Source organism: Corylus avellana, chromosome 3, assembly GCF_965113065.1.
Source record: "Corylus avellana chromosome 3, dhCorAvel1.hap1.2, whole genome shotgun sequence".
Classification (NCBI taxonomy): Eukaryota; Viridiplantae; Streptophyta; class Magnoliopsida; order Fagales; family Betulaceae; genus Corylus; species Corylus avellana.
In genome coordinates, this window is record NC_142492.1 from 33823084 (window position 1) to 33844622 (window position 21539).

The following is a 21539-nucleotide window of genomic DNA, read 5'->3' on the forward strand; positions in this document are numbered from 1 at the left end:
TTTTATGTTGGGAATCTTTTAGGTTGGTGAAAAAGAAAATCCACCACATCAATAGTAAACAAAATCTCGGAAAGCAAATCCATATCAAAGTCTAAAACTACCTTGTGTTGGAGGACAACATGCACTTCCAAGCATCAGCAGCATACAATAAGCTGCACCAAACATTCAGAACACACAACATGCATATAAACAGGCATTTGCAGCTCAAGTTAAGCAATTCAAGACTCCTTTTACTATTCAATCATTCATAATCAAATTAAAAAATAAGATGAAACTTCAGAGGGTAGTTTTCCAGCACTCTTGCCCCAAGCCCCTACTAGAAAAAAGATCTCTCCTGGCCCCAACAGAATAAAAAGGGGAAAAGAAAAGGTAACATATCTTTCACAGTCATATTCCTCGAACCAAAATCAAAAAGGCCCAGCAATACTAATCCCATATGTCTAGCAATCTGGACAGTAAATATAGAACAGTTTTTATGAGACTCGCTTGTTAAAATAAGTAAGCTGGCTGCTCAAAATTTGTTTGGGCACATAAATCTCATAATAATTATCTCATATTTGTTGTCCAAATAATTTGTTCAGCTAGTAATTAGAGTCCAAAATTGTTAAGAATTTCTTTCCCATTTGAGTAATTTTCTAGAGACTGCTTCAACTAGAAAAAGAACTTTCGTGGCCCCAACAGAAACGGGGGGGAAAAGAACAGGAAACATATGTCATTAGTCATTACCCAAAATCAGAAAGGCAAAGGAAAACTAAATCTCACATGTACCATCAGAACATCCCTTCCAAAATTTACTATTTACATGGTCAAAAGAACCTTAAATATAAACAATGAAAATTATCAGATATCACAACAAAACCCATATAAACCACCAAAAACAAAGAAAAAGAAAAAAGAAGCATGAATATTTCCTATAAACAATTACACCACTGTGCCCACCAAACCCCCCACATATTTTATCTTCCCGTCAACTTAGTACCCAGTCAACCTCAATCCTCAGTTCACCAATAATTACTAACTTTTCTTTTCTTTTCTTTTTTTGTTCTTTTTTTTTTTTTTTTTTTTTTGATTTTTTTATTTTTAGCTCTGACTGAACAAATAATTACAACAAAAATCTCAAAAAGTAGTTGAGTTCGGACCGTACCCAACTCGGTACCGAGTTCGACCCACGCCGCCACCGGAGTTCAAAACCCCCTCCCAGTCCTCATCCGTCGCCGCCTCCTCCTCCTCTCTCCCCCTCATCATCTGCAATATCCTCTTAGCTTTGGCCCTCGCCCTCTCGCTCCCTCGGTCCTCTATCTCCCTCAGCACCTCCGCCGCCCTCGCCTCCTTGGCCAGCCCCCTGAATCTCATGCTCCCCTGGCTCAGAGCGTACAACGCAGCCACGCAGTTTTCCTTCGTCGCCTCCGAGTCCACCGCCCCCTCCTCCCCCGTCCTCAGCAGCCCCACCAGACATTCCACCGCGTTCGCGTCCAGCATCGACGACCTCCCCTCCGCGCACACTGCCAGGTTGCATAGGATCAACAGCACTCGGCTCGCCGAATTCCCACGTTTCGCCATTGCCAGCAGAGTCGGCACGGCCCCGAGCTTCACGAGCTTCACGCGGTTGCTCTGGATCAGCGTTAGGTGGTACAACGCCAGCGCCGAGTCGTGACGGGTCCGCTCGCTGTCCGACCTCAGCGCGTGCATTAGCGGCGGTAGAGCTCCTAGCACTCCGATGGCCATCTTGTTATCGTCCTCTAACGCTAGGCTGAAGAGCGCACCGGCCGCGTGCTCCTGCGAATCGGCGAATCCGCCCCTCAGCGCGTCGATTAGCAGGGGGACGAATCCTAACCGTACGATCTGGAGCTTGTTGGGTTTCTGCAGAGAGAGGTTCACCAACAACGCGATGGCGTTGGTTTGTACGGAAGCATATTTGGATGAGATTAATGATCGGACGGCGGAGAGCAGCCGAGGGGTGCAGAGAGGGACCCTGAGGTCCTCTCTAGTCCTCGTGAGCTTTCTCAGCGCGACTACGGCCTCTTCTTGCTCGAACACCTCGGGGCTCTTGAGTTTCGGGAGGAATTGGTCCTCCTCGGGAGTGGAAGAGCTAGGGTTTATAGTTCGGGCCTGGGTTTCGCTCTCTACGATTTCGGAAGAAGACGATGAGGACGAGTAGCACAAGGGCCGAGTCGCGAGAGGCAGAGGAGTGGCCGGACTCGCCGCTATAACCACCGATTCCTCCGACGAGCTCGAGTAGAAATGGTTGACTCGGTGGCCCAACTCAGTCGCCGCGTGCGTGAACATCACCGGCGGTTTCTCCGCCACGCCATTCAGCAACTCCCTCTCGGAAACCCTAATCTCCTGCGACCTCTTCTCCTGCTCCGCCGCCATCTCCGCACGGACAAGCCTCTCCACGGAGCTGTAATCCGGCGCGTTCGGTTGCTCCGTGCCGGAGGTCTCGCACCAGCTGAGAATCGTCGATCTGATTGCCAGGTTCTGAATCACAGCCGTGAAATCGGGTCTCGACCCGTCCTCCAGCTTCGGCGAGTACCCCAGGTCCCGGCACACCTGTACGGACACGCGCTCGAATGTTTGACCCGACGAGACAACGACCGGGTCGTACATGAGTGAACCGGAAATAGGGCAGAGGAATTCCTTGGGGGGTTGCTTGGGCTCCATTGGCTTCAAGTTAGAGCGGTGAAATGAGATTTTCCACCTGTGCTTCCCATTCCCACCCATCGGGGGTTTTCTCGTTTTATCTCCTCACAGGATTCCCCCAATTGTTTTATATTTGTTTTCGCGTGAATTTGTAAAGGTCAGAGGTAGGGGAGAAGAAGCTGGGGTTGTGAGGGTAGAGGGAATGAAGAGAGCTTGTTGGCAGCGGTGGTGAGTGAAGGACTTTTCATGTCGAACGGGATAGTGGACTGGGTCTTTTTTGAGGAAGAGTGATTACGGGACTTTGTTAGTTCTTAATTAAGGGTTGAATGTTCAGATTAGTAGCTTAATAAGCTCTTAACGACTTTTTTTTTTTCTCTGTTTGTTTTCGGCAAGTTGTGCTCTTGACTCTTGACAATTTCGAATAATTACACACCTTTGAACGGCCAATATTTGACTATTTGTTTTTTATTTTCTTGTTTGTTTTCAATTCAATAATAACAAAGGTAAAGAGGAGGCTTTAATTTTACTACTTACCAAAAGAAAAAGGCTTTATTTTGGATTCAGTTGCCATGCCAGTGTGAACACCATATAGTCTAAATCTTTTTTTTTTTCTTTTTATAAATAGAAAAATATTTAGAGACAACACTATTCAAAATTTCTTTTAATTTAGTCTATTAAATTGACATATATTCAAAATATATGTGAAAATTATATACATTTTTAATAGATTACGCAATTATCACATATATTTTGAATACATGTCAGCTTAATAAAATAAATTTGAATAAATCTATCCAACCTACTATGGAAGAAAGCTTTGTCCTTTAATATATATATTTTTATTTTAGTATCTATTATTTTTTGCTTTAAACCTATGTGACTCCTACAATCCCCATATATATATATATATATAAGAAATGGTAAAGATCAATAAGTTCTCTATATTTAGCTCATATTTTTTTACAATCAACCACTGAATTTGTGGGATCTACATTGACTTATGTGAGATTTACATAAGTCTACAAATTTAATGGTTGATTATAATAAAATATAGGTCAAATATGAAAAACTTATTAATTCCTAACATTTCTTGGTATATATATATATATATATATATAACTTCTTTTATTTTTATTATTATTGATGTTAACGTGGCACTATGACAATATTTCGGTTAAAATTTCAAGTGAAAGTTTGGATTGGACTTTGGAGTGTTATTTGTTATGTTATGTTTACCATGAAAAGTTTTAAGCCACTATTTAAACCCTAGAAAGTTTATTACAAATCGATATAACCACATTGATTGATTTTTTTCTTATGATGGTTAGTGTTTTTGTTTTTGTTTTTGTTTTTTTTTTCAATTCTGAAGACAAATATATTAACAAACAATTTAAAACACAAAAACACCTCATAACACAAAAATAGTTTTCATATTTATATCACATCATAACACTTTTCAAACCAAAAATATAAAAACACCAAAAAAAAAAAAAAACACATTAACAAACATTAAGACTTAAATCAATTAAAAAATGAATCAAATTAATTCTATTATTTCAGCCCATTGCTCACAAAATCTACGGTCCTTCATTTAATTTGAAGGTATTATATATATATATATATATATATATATATATATATATATAAAAGGTGGTTGATTATAATTCTCCTTCAATTTAAGGAAGTACAGTGTTTAATCAAAACAGACAAAAAGAGAAAAAAAAACAAAAGAAATGCAATATAATTTTACAAAACTTCCAATCAGGTCATAATTTCCTCTTTTATATATATATATATATATATATATATATATAATTATTATACGTGTAATATATATATATATATAATTATTATACGTGTAATTAAATGGGACCCATTAGTTCAGATTATATTCCTGTCCTCTTGAGCTGATATAAGTATTCCTCTCCTTTTTGAGCTTCGAATAATGTTTGCATGCCCAACTACCAACATATATATTACGCATCCAAATTAACTTGTTGCTAACAATTTTTTGGTCTAGGCTTGGCGTTCAAAATCTCAGGCCCCTGTGGAAAAATGGATGGCTCCTACGAATAATTGGTTCAAGATTAATTTTGATATAGCTAGCTAGCTAGGATTCTTTCTCAACTCAAACAGCAGTTTGTCGTGATCATACTAAAGGCTAGATAATCCAAATGACCACTGATAGTTAGTTGGAAGGATCCTCCTCTTTCTGTTTGTTTTTTTGTAGTTCTTTGTCTTTCAGTATACAAAAAAAAAATGGTTTCAGGAATCAACCAAAGGCCATGCTTTCTACTTATCTTACGAAGAACTCAAGATTTATAGAAAAATTATCTCTTTTAGATAACCAGTGATTATCTTATATATATATATATATATATATATATATAGGTTTTTTTTCTAGAAGTTTTAGTATTTTTATTATTTTTTTTTTATTAAGTATAGTTTTTTCATTGGGGGAAAATTGTTAATTAGATAATAATTTGAGAGGAGTATGTGGACTTTCCCCTAAATACTTCATGTGTTAAGTCTTACTTTTTTAGGAAGACTTTGAGGTGAAGAATGTTAGAATATTAATTGAATGATTAAAAGCCTATTTGGAGTTCCGTTTAAGAAATAGAGCTTTTGAGCAAAAGCTTCATTTTTAAGCTTTTGCCAAAAATGTTTTTTAGCCATTTTTAAGCTTTTTGGATCATTAAAAGAGCTTTTAATTTTTTTTACCAAACGTGTACCTTTTTTTTTTTTTTTTTTTTTTTTTTTTTTTTCAGACGGACTTTTTAAGTGTTAAAAGCACTTTTAAGCCCCTCAAACATAATCTCAAATAGACCCTAAATTTATCATTTTTTATCACCTTAAACTTTTAGATAAAAGATGATTTAACAATATAATACACAATAACATACATGGAATTTTTGAACTTTAGAGAGTAATTACAAAAATAATGAAAGTTTATCCGGATTAAGTCAAGTTTTTTTGTATATATATAGATATTTTGAAAGAAGTCTATCTCCATTTAAATACACAAGGATTTTCTTCTGGTTATTGAGATTTCTAGGAAAATAAGAGGTTGCTTTACCTTCAAATGTCAATGCTCAAATGATATATCCTGGAAAGCGTCTACATACTTAAGTGTACTTTATTAAAAAAAATAATAATAATAATAATTCGCATTATCATCCCAAGCATTATTATTAATTTTTATTACAAGCAATGACCCCTTCAAATCATACGTGAGCAAGCTTACATATGCTGAAATTTGGTAGATATACTCATACACTGCTGTCTGTTTTCAATTATTAAGGTTGTCATACTCCCACACAGACACGATGTGCTTTGCTTAATATATATATATATATAAATAAAATTGGCAATCCACTGCTATACTTAATACTACTTATCATCTGCCAATAATACAACTGTTTTATTTTATTATTATTTTTTATAATAAACATCCACTTCCCTTTTTATTAAAGAAGAAAAAAAAAAACCCTATTAAAATTAAAATGAAAAAAAAAAGTCTAAAATTACAGTAATTGCCTCCCTTTATACAGTTTTTACAATAAATTAGTCACAAAAATATAGACGGTCGAGTGACCGTTTCCATGAGGACCAATGGACCATGACACTAATTTTTGTATAATATATAATACCACATAAATTTATAAAAGAAAGAAAAAAAAGAAGAAGTAAAAGCTCTAATATTCCAATTATTTTTCCTACTTTGGTGCATATTGCAGGTTTTGAAACTAATTTTTGGTGAGCTGCATAATTTGTATCTGCTTGACTATTTTTAGGGTAAAGTCCACTTAACTTTCTCAAAAACTCAAACTATCACCTTAATAACAAACTACTCTCTAAACTATCCATTACGACAATGTACCCTCCTAAACTATCAAAACAATAACAATGTACTCCTCAATACTAGCAAAATGACAAAATTATCCTTATAAAATTTTCAATAAGACAAAAATACCTTTAAATTATTATTTTTTTTAATTTTTTTTTAATTTTAGCAAGGGTAATTTTGTCATTTTGTTAAAATTTGGAGTATATTGTCATTGTTTTGATAGTTTGGGGAGTAAATTGTAGCAATTAATAATTTTGGAGATAAATTATCATTGAGGTAAAAGTTTGAGGGGGTAAAATTGACTTCACTCCTATTTTTATTTTTGAAAAAAATATGTGCTTGACTTTCTTAAAGAATATTTGACCAACAATCGTGGCTCTAAATTCTTTAACGGTTAGGATATCTCCCGGAGCATGAAAATATTTACAAATTTAAATATAAGTTTCGTCGAGATATTTAGGGTAGGTGAGAGACAGTCTAGAAGGTGGCCCGATTACACCGTGTATTTTGGTCCTTACAAGATACCCTCATTTATATTTGTGGTCCTCAAATTAATATCAATTTATTAGTTGGAGATGTTCCATATGATTGTGAAAGGAGATAAGCTTAGGGCTTTTTTTCTTCTTCTTCTTATTTTACAATATTCCACAAAAATAATGATGGATATTGGATAGCCTATTTAGTAGGTCAACCCTTTTTTTTTGGTTATAAAAAAACAAAAAACAAAAGACTTGACCCATCAAAAGAGACAGAAGAGATTGAAGTTACGTGATATATATATATATATATATATATATATATATATATATATATATTAAAAAAAAAAAACTAAAACAATTTTGCAGAGGATTTACACCCATCATCTCTCAGAATTCATTTGGCATATAATGTTACAAAATATAAACTATATTAAATAAGTTTAATTTAGTATTCTATATATAAACTTTCATTCACTAAATGAGGTATATTAGCTAACAAAATCCAGTTGTAAACATGTCATTAATCAACTTTGGATTGAAAGTATCCGATTGTATTATGACATTACTTTGTTAGAACAACTAGCTCTATTTTTTATGATTACAAAGTATAATTTTTTCTAAAAAACATAAAATTATTGAACTTAGTGGCCAAGTGGAGGGAACTTTACCTAATTTCTTCTTTTTTCTTTTTGCCAAAGCCTTTAAAGATTAAATGCATCTTTGGTTCAACTGTCTAAAGAATAACTTAAGATTGACATGAATTGTGAATCTAACAAGAACCCAACGCTAATTTAGTAAGTTAAGGTTGATAGTTCTGACCTGTTTAATAAAATCAACCAGGCTAAGGTTAACCTATAGTTTTATACTCATATCTCGACATGATCCAAATCCATTACATGATATTTACTTATGACAATTTTTTATACGTCCCAAAAATCGAACACAAACCTAACCTAAAATTAGTCGATTAGGAAATAAATTAGATTAAAGTTGATATATATATATATATATATATATATATAATTCAAACTTAACACGTGATCATCAATTACTACTCTTATGATAGTGATATCTCCTTTCTCCTTGCTTGTGGAAATGAAAAACTCATTCCTTTTTGATGCACTGAAATAAAGCCCCAGAAATATCCCTTTCAAATACACACAATAACCCAATACCCTTCATTTTTTTTTAAAAAAAAAAATTATTTTTTATTTAGTTTCCTGCCAAGAAAGCTTAAGTAGATATGGTAGAAGCATGTTAGAATCTACGTAAAGTCTTTGTGTCCCTTTCAAATACCCCCGCCCCAATATGATTTCGTATCAAAGTTTCCTGCCAAGAAAAGCATGCATAGAAAATGGTGGAAGAATATTTAGAATCTGAAGCACCATAATAAGACAACTACATCTTTGAAATTTTGCTTCTCTGGCCAAAGGACAATTGACAACTGTAACTTCAAGAGGACAGGGGCAAAATTAGAATTTTCAGTTTGGAGGGACAAAATATAAAAAAATTAAAAAAAAAATTTTGAGGGGGTAAAAAAATAATCTTAAAAAAGTTTGTATATATTTTTAAAATTTTTATGGAACCAGTTGAAGCTCAAAGGAAGCAGGCTCCAACAAAGGTGGAGATGATATAGGTGGCTTTCCAACTTTGTTTAATCCTTCTCTTATAAAATTAGCTTCTTCTAATTACATACATGGCCCTGGATTTTTTTCTCAATTAAGTAGATCCACACCAGGGCTGAGGGCACGTCTTATTCCAACTTTGTTTAATACCAACAACTCATCATTCTTCTTCTTCTTTATTTATTTATTTTTTCTAAATAGATGGTGTCTTGGGCTGGTTCTCTCTAGATTGGGTACAATTAATTGTTCGTATTGATTGCAATATAATAGCTAATATGAGAGGACATGTAGGTCCTGCACTTCAAGCTGTCTAAACACCTATTTGAACATGTGCAGAGCCCACCTGCCTTCTTACATTAGATGCTGGTATCGCATGCAATACGAGTAACTAATTCTACCCAATTTGAATCCAATTGTTTCTAACTTATCTCCTCATAGATCATTATGAGCTGAAATCAGACCCATAAGCTGATTTATTTTTTTATTTTTTGACAAAAAGAAAAAGAGAGAGAGAACCATTTTGTCCTCACAATTAGTGCAAAACAGGGTAACCATTTTGTGGAGCCCAACTAGTAGAGGCGTGGTTAAATCCATAATTAAGTTGAGAGGAATTCTAAATGCGCATTGAAAGTGATTTTCACCTTTTTTATTTTTATTTTTTTTTACATATCCACATAAGGGGAGGGTGGAGTGAGATTAGAACTAGTTACCTCTGCTTTATGAGGCGTGATTACAGCAATTGATGATATTTGAGAGCTAAAAAAAGGATTTCACTTAATTAATCATTGCACAAATAACCATAACTTTTGGTGTTGGTTTTCTTGATTTTTTGTCCAATCTAATGTGATTTCAAGCAACAGGTTGGCATGCATGGTTTCGGCCGCTGAGCCAATTCTCGGCAATTGGACTTGGCCTAAGTCAGGAATCTGGATTTTGAAGCCCAACCGTACAAAGGCTCAACAGGCCCACGTCAACATCAACTGGCTTAGGACTAGGGACATTTCAGATTATTGCCACAAGGATCCCTGCAATTGGGCAACATCCCATGGGCAGCCTGGTGGTGAAGCCCGCCTGTCTCAAGCAAGTGGACTCTGCAGCCCATGAATTGCGTGTAATTTGAACAGTCAATTGTAACGATCTCAAACCACTACAAGTGACCGGGATCTCTACAATTATCCGCCTGAATTGCTGTGCAATTGAACAAGCAGCTCTAAGAATCATTTGGGTTGCTTAAAAAAAAGCTAATGTGAATTTACAATCATACAAATTCCGGATAAAGTAAAAGAGGATCATTGTTCTTGCTAAAAATCCTGATGTAATTAAGGACATTTTTCTTTTTACCATAATACTGTCTCACCCAATTACAATGACATTTAGGATCTCTTGTTTTACAAGCTTGCATAATTGTTCATTATCAACAACCCTTTGTATTGCGGCACATAGTTGGAGCTTAATTTGGCGCTATTTAGGCTAAAGTTTTACACTATTAAACAAGTGTTAGACTTATAACATTACTTGTTAGACAAGAAATTCTCTTTTCTTTTCTCTTTCTCTGTTTTCCCCATTCTCCCAACCTTTTGACATCATTGATAATGAGGACACAACATATAGAACAAAGTCATGAACAGCTTGTCTCTAGATGGCCATGTCCATTTTCGCTTCCTTCTGGTCTATGGTTTGTTCCGTTCGTGAAATTTTGCCTACTTAATTTAATTGTCTTCTTTGTCAAAATAAGTTGGCTATTTGACGACACTAATTCCAACCAAACGTAGAAGATGTTTATGTAATGTCCATAGATTTACTTGACATTTTTGATCTAATACTAATTTTATATGACTTTTGGAAAATGCTAGGCATTCAAACAAAGTTTACAAAAAAAAAAAACTTTTACAAACTGATGTGTCTTTTTTAAAATTTGAATTTATCTTATATCAAATCATGTTGTGCCATATCAGTTTGTAAAAGTTTTTTCGTAAAATTTGTTTATAAACCTAGCATTCTTCTTAAATTTTATACAAAAATGGGTCAGGTCCTATCAATATTGATTGGACAACGGTCCATCATATATATATATATATATGATGGACCGTTGTCCAATATAGAGAGAGAGAGAGAGAGAGAGAGAGAGAGATATGAGGGGGACATCACCCATTTTTACATATTTTGGAAGAATTGTCTATAGATTTGTTCCATTCGATAGAGCTAAAAACCAAAAAACGGAGAATTTGAATATCTTTCATACTTTTGCATGGGTTGAAAAAGTCAAACATGCAATATTTTTGGTTATATCTCTGAGGTTAATTAATATCATTTAAGTTTTAGGTTAAAAACTTCACTTTTATTTTGTAAAAAGAAATGTAAATTTCAATTTTTTTTTTTTTTGCATTGCTATCTCTTACATATAGGATTATCTTAGTGATCTATGCATTAAATTGTTTAAATTAATTATCATACGTACAATTACGTGTCAAAAGGAATAGGTGAAAATGAAATGAAGAATATTGATTTCAAAAATTCAATAGTGAATATGTTATCATACCATTTAAAATTCCAAGTAAAAAAAATACAAAGCATGCAATAATCTCCACACACACACACACACATATATATATATATATATATATATATATATAGAGAGAAATTATAGAATATGGTCGAAGCGGCCCAAAATGGCCATAGGGAGGTCACTAAAACCACCTCAAATGATTTGAGGGTGATTTGGTGAGGGTTTCTATTAAAATTCCAAATGAGAGTGTTGAGGATAAGAAGTTATTTGTCACTTATTACATAGAGTTTTAAGTCACTTTTTAAATGTTAGAAAGCTTATTGCAAATTGGTGCAATTACATTTAACTGATTTTACATTTATTTTTTTTCAAATTTTAAATGACATTGTACTATGTAAATAGTTAAATGCAACAAAACAAAATCTAAACTGTAAATCAAATTCTCTTTATTTTTCCTAATCTACGATTATTTATTCCTCTCTCTCTCTCTCTCTCTCTATATATATATATATATATATATATATATATATATGGATGGAAGCACGCGTGCCTAGGAAAAGGGGGTTGATAACTTGCATAATTTATGTCCCCGCATATAATGAGAGACCGAATTGAAAGTGACCCTGTCCAAACTGACTGAGCACATTCAGCTTCTTCGCAAAGTGCTCATCCTTTTTTTTTTTTAGACAAAAAAATTCACTATCACAAGTATAATGACTTGAATGAATTCAACGATTCCTGGGAATTAACTTCACAGAGGTACCACCCATTACAAATATATAGCAACAAAATGAAGAGTAAATTCATATCTTAAAACTTCTTCACAGATATGAATATGGACTGTTCTTTATCAATATTCAACACAAATCTTTGGTTAAAATTAGGGCTAAACAATTTTTCATACAACTTGCAAACCTGACACAAACCCCACATAAAATTAGCAAATCATGATTAATGGATTTGACCCATTTGATTAAACAAGTCGGGTTAGCATTAACCTGTATATTCTTATACCTATATATATCTCGACACGACATACTTAATTTATTTTTTTTTTCTTAAAAGACACACACATATATAACCCATATATAGTTTGAGATAACAGCTAATAATTATGAATCTCTCACCAATCAACAAAACTAGAACATCAAAAGAGTTTGAATAGAGATGAGGTCAAGCTTGAGGCTTGCAGCACGCATGCTTCGTTTAAAAAGAAAAAGAAAAGGGAAGCTCTAGTCAACATAAAAGGTGATAAAGGTAAAAGGGACCCCAAATATGTTACCTAATTTGCTAAAGTCGTATGCAAAGTACTGGGATTAGAGAATCACCGAATTTCAAAGCATGCATGTACTAGATCCATCTCCTTTTTTCCTTTGTCCTCTTTTTTTCTTTACAATTTTAACAAAGAAGACTCAATTTAACCACTAATTACATTAATGTATATGCATGTCCTTCTAGTATAAAAAAATAGTGGCAAACAATTCTTTCGCTTGACTTTCTAATTTCCCCCCCACCATGCATGGTATATAGAAGATATATACAATATTTTAGAGAAAAATTATTTCAAAAATCTTATATTGACCACCGCAAATTCTTCTTTTATGACTTCTTTGAAGAGGAACCGAGTGAATTGTAGGCGGTTTGAGAACTTAGAAAAATATTTCTTTATAATTAATATCAAAAGAAAAACTCCTTGAAAACATTATTTTTGGCATGAAAAATGTTCCTAGAATCCCAGCAGACTTAGCAGCTAAGTTCAAATTAGAGAACGACTGGATCAATTGCAAGGAGATTAATTAACAAAAGAAGAAAAGGATTGTGAATAAGGTATATGTTCACTAGATCTAACTATGGCTTTCTCTATCTTCAGGCAATTACTCCAAAAATATTTAAAAATAAAAAATAAAAAATAAAAAGAATAGAAAAACGCAATGGACAGATTCTTATTTTGCCACATAATTAATTCAATTAGAGGACACTGGAATTAATACGTTCAAAACACAATCATGTATACTCACATGCACACATCTATAGATATATATAGGCTCCTAATTAATCATGTGAATCGTTTTAGGTGTGTCAATTTCTTCACCATGATGATGATGATGATCATCTTATAATTATTACTAAAAAGCAAAGATTATTTCGTATAGATCAAGTAATTAATATAATGAAACATAATTGATTAAAATGTTGGAAGCATACATGAAATTAATAGCCAGCAAACCCTAGCTCAATAATTATATATATAGATGCCTTGCTTACATTGGACATGGCTAACGAACAAAGTTTAAACTTTGTTCATGTACTCAAGAATATGACACACAATGATATATATAAGCACTTATTAACATGGGATAAGTAAGAAATTAACACCCATTTCTCCATATATATATATATATATATATATATATATATATATATGATTGCACCAGTATTATTATCCAAGCAAAAATTCAGAAGAACCCAAGAGATGATAATTTTTTTTTTTGATGATAATTAGCACACATGGAAAAATGCAATTATATTGTTCCTTTCTTTTTGCATACATGGAAACAGCAAAAGCAAGCAATAGAAGGACATATAATTAAAGCATATGTTTAACTTAAGATATGAAAATGAAAAATATATCAAGAAGGAAGGCTAGCTGAAGCCAAAGCTTTGAAAAACTTATATAAAATTTGCTTGATCTAGCAACCGATCGGACCGAGACGCTTGATTCCCCGCGAGCAAGAGTTGTGGGATCCTTTAAAGTAAAGGACCCTTCACTCATAAAAGATTCAAACTACTTAAAAGTAGGGTTTTCTCATATATTTCTATATATGGAAACTACCCTCTTCTTCTTCTTCTTCTTGATCTTCTTCTTCTTCTTCTTCTTCTTCTTCTTCTTCTTCTGCTTCCTCTTCTTCTTCTTCTGTTGTTTCTTTTGGGTTTTTTTGGTGGATGATGATAAAGTAAGGAGTGGGAGTGGTGAGGGGGTAATGATGGCGGTGGAGAGACAGAGGGAAGGGCAAGGAGGAGGGCATGATGATTGCTGTTGGGTGCTGCCGTTGAAAGCTTGAAGAAAAATCCAAGCTATTGCGTGCCATCATCTCGAGAGAGAGAGAGAGACTATCAATTAGTCTCTCTCTCTCTCTCTCTCTCTCTTTCTCTCTCGTGGGGGGAATTATCACCAAACCCATGGTGCTAGCTTTTTCATATGCCTCCATCTTCATTTTATTTTTATTTTTTAAAACGACAAAAGTCTTTAAGGCAGGGCCATTTTGTGTACAAATTTATAAAAAATAAACTTTAAATTCGTGTAAAAAGCACCCCTCACACGAATCAAGCAAAACCCTAAAAATTTATTTGTATTTAAAAAAACTCGAACCCTAAACTTGACGGGATGCTCCTTTCCCAGCTCTTTTTCTATGGAAAAAAAAAAGAATCAAGTGCAACAATTTTTGTGGCCTTGGCTACAACAGCCAATAACAGTGGAGCAAAAGTTGTGACTTGGGAAGCACAGGTGTTGGTGTGGCTGAAATTTTCCATATTCTGTAGTCTGCTTTATTTTTGTTTTGTTTATATATATATATATATATATATATATATATATATATTTTATTATTCTGCACAGTAAAAGGCTGTTTGTGACTGTATACGGAGTTGATGAAATGCTTAATAAGCTTTATTGGGCTTGGCTAAAGATGGAGTTTGGCAGGCACAAGGCTATAACTATAATAAGAAATGCAGAATATTGGCCCGAAACATATAAAAAGAAAGGAATGATAAAGGAATCCCAGAACTGGGAAATGACAGGGTGGGAGAATCGAAAAAATATATGTGTAGGTGAGAGAAGGAGAGAGGTGGTGTACTTTGAGGCAGAATGTGTGGCCTTGGGAGTATATTGGCTAGCCTGCAAAGGCACTTTGGTGAATTGAAATGGAGACAAAAATGCTTGTTACTGTTCCTCAAATGTGTCGATCTTTCTGTTAAAGAGAAAATAATCTTTTTTTTTTTTTTTTTTGAAAGAAATTGAAGGTTGAAAGTAATAATTCATTGCCTACAGAGACAAAGGATAAGATTCCCAAATAAGCATATTTTGGATGGATCACCTCAGGACTCTACCTGATCTGAGTATCTGTACACTCAAAAGTACTCAACCATCTGATAGTGTGTACACATCTTTTTATCTTTCCTTGTGTTTTTCTTTTTCTTACTTCTTTGGATGATCCCTTTTTACCTCTTAAGTCTTGAGCATTTACCTTGGCCAGTTTGATTCTGAGTGAAATGTTTTCTGTACTTGAATTTATTTTTCTAGATAAATGGTTTTAGCTGATAATAATTTTCAGCGTTTGGTTTGCATTGAAATTCAGCAAATATTTGTTCTATTTTCCTATAATCTGAGGAGCTACGAGAAAAAGAAATAGAACAAAGAAAAACAACATAAAAAGAAAGTGTGAGAGCAGAAGCTTTTCAAAAGTGTGAATCATTAAAATTCAGTGCAATTGTCTACTCGTGCTGCTTGGGTTGGCAATTGTGGGATGACGCTTGTGGGGCTCATCTGCTCGGGCGAGTATTCAAGTAGCCTAATATCCACTTGGGCATGAAGGCCCCATAAAAGGCGTTCTCACAATAGCTCTCCCAGAGGTGTAAGAGAGCAGCAAAAAATAGTTTATGTAAATAAGTAGTTTAGCTCCATAAAGTTATTTTCTTTGGTCAACTAAAAACATTTTCAGGCTGATCAGAAAAACGTTTTTCAGAAAATATTTTTCGTTGAATCAAATGGGCCTAAATTAGGATTGGGATATTCTTAAAGTTTCTAATGTACCATTTGGGGCTTTTAAAATTTTAATAGTTACTTTTAAAATATATAAATGAGGAACAAAACTAAATTGGGTTGGAGAAATTTTTTCCAATCTAATATGTTAAACTAATTTGGTAAATGTAATAAATGTTGGGTTGGTAAAACTACACAAATACTGAGGTGATTAAACTTCATCTATTTAATTTAAAAATAACAATTAGGATTTTAAGTATATGGAGTATATATATTTAAGGAGAAACGCGCTTTTTTAATTTTTTTATTTAATTTATTTTTTTTGGGAAAAGAAATACCGCAAAATATGCAATATCATTTTTCATATTTGCTAACCCTTTTACTAATTAATACTATATTGAGTTGATCTCCAAAACTGTAATTTAATGCTTCCTATTTGCATAATTAAAGTGTCCAATGATAATTTTTTTTTTTTTTTTATATGTCCAAACAAGAGGATGAGAGGAAATTCGAACTAGTGACATCTGCTTTATGAGTTATAGTTTCCAGTTGATTGAACTACCCCCTTGAAGACGTGCCCAATGAGAACTTAATTATATATTCCATGGCCATTTACTTAATTAGCAAATTATATATCTAATCGTGAATCTTATCATTAAGGCCAAAACAATCATGTCATGTCACCATCAAAATGATTGCTTTCAGGGTCGGAATTATAAATTTAATTTTAGGAAATTAGACCATATAAGAAAAACACAAATAAAATTGAGGGCCAAAGTTATATTAAAAAAAGTAAGACTTTAAAATATATTTTTTATGGGGGCACCTGGGGCTGGAGGGGGCCGTAGTTGCTTGTTCTTGCTCATCTTTTTGAGGACCCAAATGTTTGTAAACTTATCGTCCATTACAAAAACATGTTTGATTTAACATCATTTTTTTCCTTTCTCCATAATTGCACCCCAGAAGCAATCTGATAAATATATGCTTGTACCATTTATTAATTTTGGTCAAGATCTGCAGAAAAGAGGAGAATAATTCATCTATCTTGTTGTATTTCTTGTCAACATCTTCCTATTTGTTGTCCTGTCAGAGAATGTTAACCTATTACTTGAAAAAACAAATAGTAGGAATTGGAAAAAAAAAAAAGAAAAAAAGAAGAAGGAAGTATTGGGTCCCTTATGTTTAAATTTTTGTTTTTTTTCGTCTTCTGTTTTCTCTCCTTAAAATAAAAACATTAAAAAACAATCTTAAGTATATAAGATAGTGAGAGGAACTTGCTCATTTAAACATGTACAACAGAAGGTAAATTAACAAGGAAATAAGAAAAAAAAGAAATAAACATTAGTAAATTAAAGTTTGAACTTTGAAGAACTGTTCGGAAAACTTAAGCAAGTTGCGGAATGAGAAATGTTAGGTGTTCTCGTGGTCTTAGGTGTATAATATTTTCTAAAAAGCGGGTGAGAGAAATAAGGACTATTTAAAAAAATAATAATAATATCCACCTAAAACTGAAAAAATAAATAAATAAAGAGAACACTTAGCAGTTAGCATTCTCCTTACAGAATAATGCTACTATAATTAGGGATGAAATCAAGGGGCCCATTGTCCACATCGGTTTTTAAATTTTAATATATATATCACAAATCCTCATTTCATCCCTAATTAACTATATAACCAAAGAAGCAAGTTGTAGGAACGTGCCCAAAACTTAATAGAACATAATCGCGCTCATGTTATATCTTCCACTATTTTGTATTCGTGTTTGTTTCAAGCGTATAAGAGCATTTCCATTTCAAATTCAGATTAACAAATTTCACCGATTTTTAGGTTAAAATAGTTAACTGAATACAATTATATTCTTACTAAGGACTAGTAAATGACACATTTAAACTTTCGGCTAGCCGAGTGTGAATGCTTTTAAGGTATAAAGCCGCCGAAAACCCTACTAGTTATACTGTGCACACCCATGCAGAATATAGTTCAACATTTGTTTAAGATATGAGCCCAAGTATGGGTTTGGGATTTTGGGGGAAATATACCTTTAGGGCTAGTAAATGACTTTTATGTTTGACCCTGCTAAAGTCACCCACATTGGCCACCCTTTTGTTCCACTTTTCTCCTTTATGAGTGAAAGTTATTTTGGGAGAGGAGACCAAATTAGTTTGATAAAATTTAAAAGAAAAAAAGAAAAGAAAAAAAAAAAAGTAGAAGTCTAGAAAAAAGTAAAATTTTCCGGAGACTCAAATCTTTTTAGCATCAAGAAAGTCCGAAGGCAATGCTAAAAGTTCACAGGATTTCATGTCTCCCAGCCTTTGTTCGATCAATCAATGTATCCAAAAAGAACATGCTAAACGCCACTTTATAATGTTCTGTTAAATTAACTACAAGCACAACTTTGAGCAATATTCTAGTCAATTTTTTTTTTTAGCTGGATATGAGTTGGCAAATGTTGTCAAATATAGATGGCATACAAGATGACCTATTTCTTATAGGGTAGATAAACTGATATTTGTTTTAATTAGTAATAATAATAATAATAATGGACTATAATTTTTCTTTAAAAGAGAGAAATCAAGCCTTTTACAATCAAAAGAGTTTTAACTCCCAACTTCAAAAATATTTTATAAAATCGTGTTAATGTATGAATAAGTGAGAAGCAAAAAAATTATAAATGAAAAAAAAAAAAAAAAAAAATTGTACAAGTCTCTGATTATTCCTAAACCACTCTCTCAAGTTTCTTTTTTATTGAGTGTGCACTTGTCTTTATGAAGTTACTACCCCAACCATGTCGAAATCTCCTGGCCCCATTTTATTTATTTATTTTTGTTGTAGAACCATGACAGAAAAAATAAAACACCCAAATAAACCTTCCCTAATTAACTTCCTTTTGGTTTTTCCTTTCCTTTTTCTCTTTAGTTTTAACAGCACTTTTGTTTAGATTTGGATCTTAGATATTCTAATGCAACCTTTCTACCTACACAAGCCACATGCCCCTCCTCTACCATTTCCGACCACCTCTCTCCACCGACGTTATCTGTTGTAGCGCGTGTATGCAACACGCTGCCATATATGGCTTACTTGCATGCATGGGCTGCACGCGCCAAACGGCCGTTTTGGTTCCTTATGTAGACCTGACGCTTCTCTATCCCTTGCTCCTGTGGCTCCCTACTTGTAGAGTTCTTTTGTTGCGAAGAAAATTTCAAGTTCAAATTTGGACATCATAATACATTGGTCTTGTTAATTGTTATTTGTTTCACAATACATTGAGAGACTCATTATCTAATTGTATGGTTATTTCTTAATCTTTACAACTCTTTCTACAATTAGACTATTAGTAATTAAGGAGCTAATAATCTTTTGGATGCCTTTTGCATTCACAAATTCCACTATGGGCTGCTACCATCAACAACGCCAGCAGCTTTCCTTGAGCTTACTGTTTCCATTTGAGATTCCTCTCCGAGGCTGTGGAATAGATTACTACAATAATTTTATAAAATAAAACCGCTGCATGCCATGAGAGCTGGGATTATGGGACCCATGAGGCATCAACTCTTTCTGCGACTCCACCGAAATGCTCAGGGTTTAGGTAGTGAGGCTCCTATGACTCAACAGGAGAAAAGTGCTTTTATCCATAAGTACTATGACCTGTTTGGTTCCGAATATCTGCATATCATCATTACATTAAGAAAGTGGGTCGTCGCCACCTATCTATCTTCTCAAGATATTATAAAACACACACAGCAAAAGCGAGATGCAACACATGCACTTTCTAAAAAAAAAAAAAAAAAGTTTTATTTTTTATTATTATTTTTTTTTGAAAAGACATTTTCTCCTAAATTCTCTTATCAAATGATGTGGGAGCTCTCTAAGATTCCAAACGTGGGTACGATCCCTGCCTCATCTCCCATTAATGTCACATTAATGTTACATGCAAATGACTTGCATGATGCATGCATGTCTAGTCCTTCGCATTCTGATGTGAATAAATAGATTGTTGGGGGCAGCAAGACTTAATTTGGTTGGTGCAATAGCATTTAATTATTGTGTGGGAAACAGTAAACTTGCTCTTAGTAGGGATAAAAATCTATAACCGCTAACTGTTTTGTTAACCGCTATAACCGTTAACCGTTTTTAAAAGCGGTTAGTGAGTTTTTGAAAACCGCTAACCATTTTTTTCTTAATATAATATATATTTTTATTATATATAAAATAAATTATATATATTAACTTGAAATGACATAGTTACAAATCGCACATCTATGTAATAGGTGAATGCTTGGAAAAATAATTAACCACACCGATTGCTTCTTTCTTTGCAAGAATGGCTTCAGATTTCAGGACGAAAAATGTTGAGGTACGATCTCCTTCTCTCACCACTCTCTCTCTCTCCCTCGCCACTTTCTCTTGCTTCTTCTCCCCTTCTATTAACACCGAAACTCCCCCTTCAAGTTGACTGCTAACTGCAACCGCCTTTTCACCCCTAACTTTTAGTGAGACAACAAAGGGGAGAGACAGCTAAGCAACAAGACTGAATAAACAGTGTACATGAGTTGTGTCTTGTTGTAATCCTTGTATATATATATAGCTTCTCTTTGGATGGTTTGTGACTTTTAAGGATTCCAAATGAATGTATTAAGTAAAAAGGTTTTAGTCTTCTACAAATATTTTATAAAATTGACGTAATAAGGTCTAATTAGCTTTGTAAAATATTTATGAGTTGTTTATGTACGTGGTATCAATATTCATATGTGTTGTGTGCTTATATTGTGTTTGACCTCTTAAGTATTTCCAAGTGTGTTGTGTGTTGGAGTGGTTGAGATCAAGTAGAACTGCTAGACCTAGCATTGGATTAGCTAAAAGATCGAGAAACTTTTAGCTAAAAATTAACTTTTTTATTTTCTTATTTTAACTACCAACTTTTCAAAAAGACTGTACACACCACTCTCTCTAAATCTTTATCTACTCTATTAAATTATAATATCTTTAATACTTTTCTATTCATGTTTTATTTTATCTTGTCTTTTTCCCTCTCTTCCTTCTCTTGCGAACCATGCCGCATGTTGCTGCCACTACAAAAAAAATGATATTTTCTGACGTGGCTACAGTACTAGAATTGTTGCCACGTCAGAAAATTTCTGACGTTTGAATTTTAAAACGTCAGAAAATAATTTTCTAACGTGTGAATAGTGACACGTCAGAAATTTTCTGACGTGTTACAACAGACACGTCAGAAAATTCTGACGTGGCACACTGCCACATCAGAAAATTCTGACGTGAAAATGTCCCACGTCAGGAAAATTCTGACGTGGGAAATGTCCCACGTCAGAATTTTCCTGACGTGGAAATGTACCACGTCAGAAATTTTCTGACGTGGCATTTTGCCACGTCAGGAAACTGTATATATATATATATATATATATATATATATATATGCAGATAATTATATATAGATATATAATTATGTATAATTTTTTTTTTTGGGAGACTTTTTCTGACGTGCCATGTGTGGCACGTCAGAAATTTCTGACGTGCCACACATGGCACGTCAGGAAACTTCCTGCTTGGGCGGGAGTTTAAAAATTTTCCCACTTTTTTTTTCTTTTTATTCTTGCCTCTTCATTTATTCCCCACACTCTCTCTCTCTCCTCTCTCAATCTCCCTCTTCTGATCTGCACAGGACGGA

General features: G+C 33.7%; 1 protein-coding gene across 1 annotated transcript; it reads right to left on the reverse strand.

Annotated features, from left to right (window-relative positions):
• Positions 1-729: 729 nt before the first annotated feature.
• Positions 730-3075, reverse strand: LOC132176458 (U-box domain-containing protein 38). Its single transcript, XM_059588671.2, has one exon. It carries the CDS (start codon positions 2719-2721, stop codon positions 1117-1119), a length of 1605 nt encoding a protein of 534 aa, XP_059444654.2. The 5' UTR covers positions 2722-3075; the 3' UTR covers positions 730-1116.
• Between the last annotated feature and the right edge of the window lie 18464 nt (positions 3076-21539).

Bases quoted from the DNA above. Each gene is read 5' to 3' on its own strand.
- LOC132176458 (XM_059588671.2), bottom strand. From the start codon at position 2,721: ATGGGTGGGAATGGGAAGCACAGGTGGAAAATCTCATTTCACCGCTCT.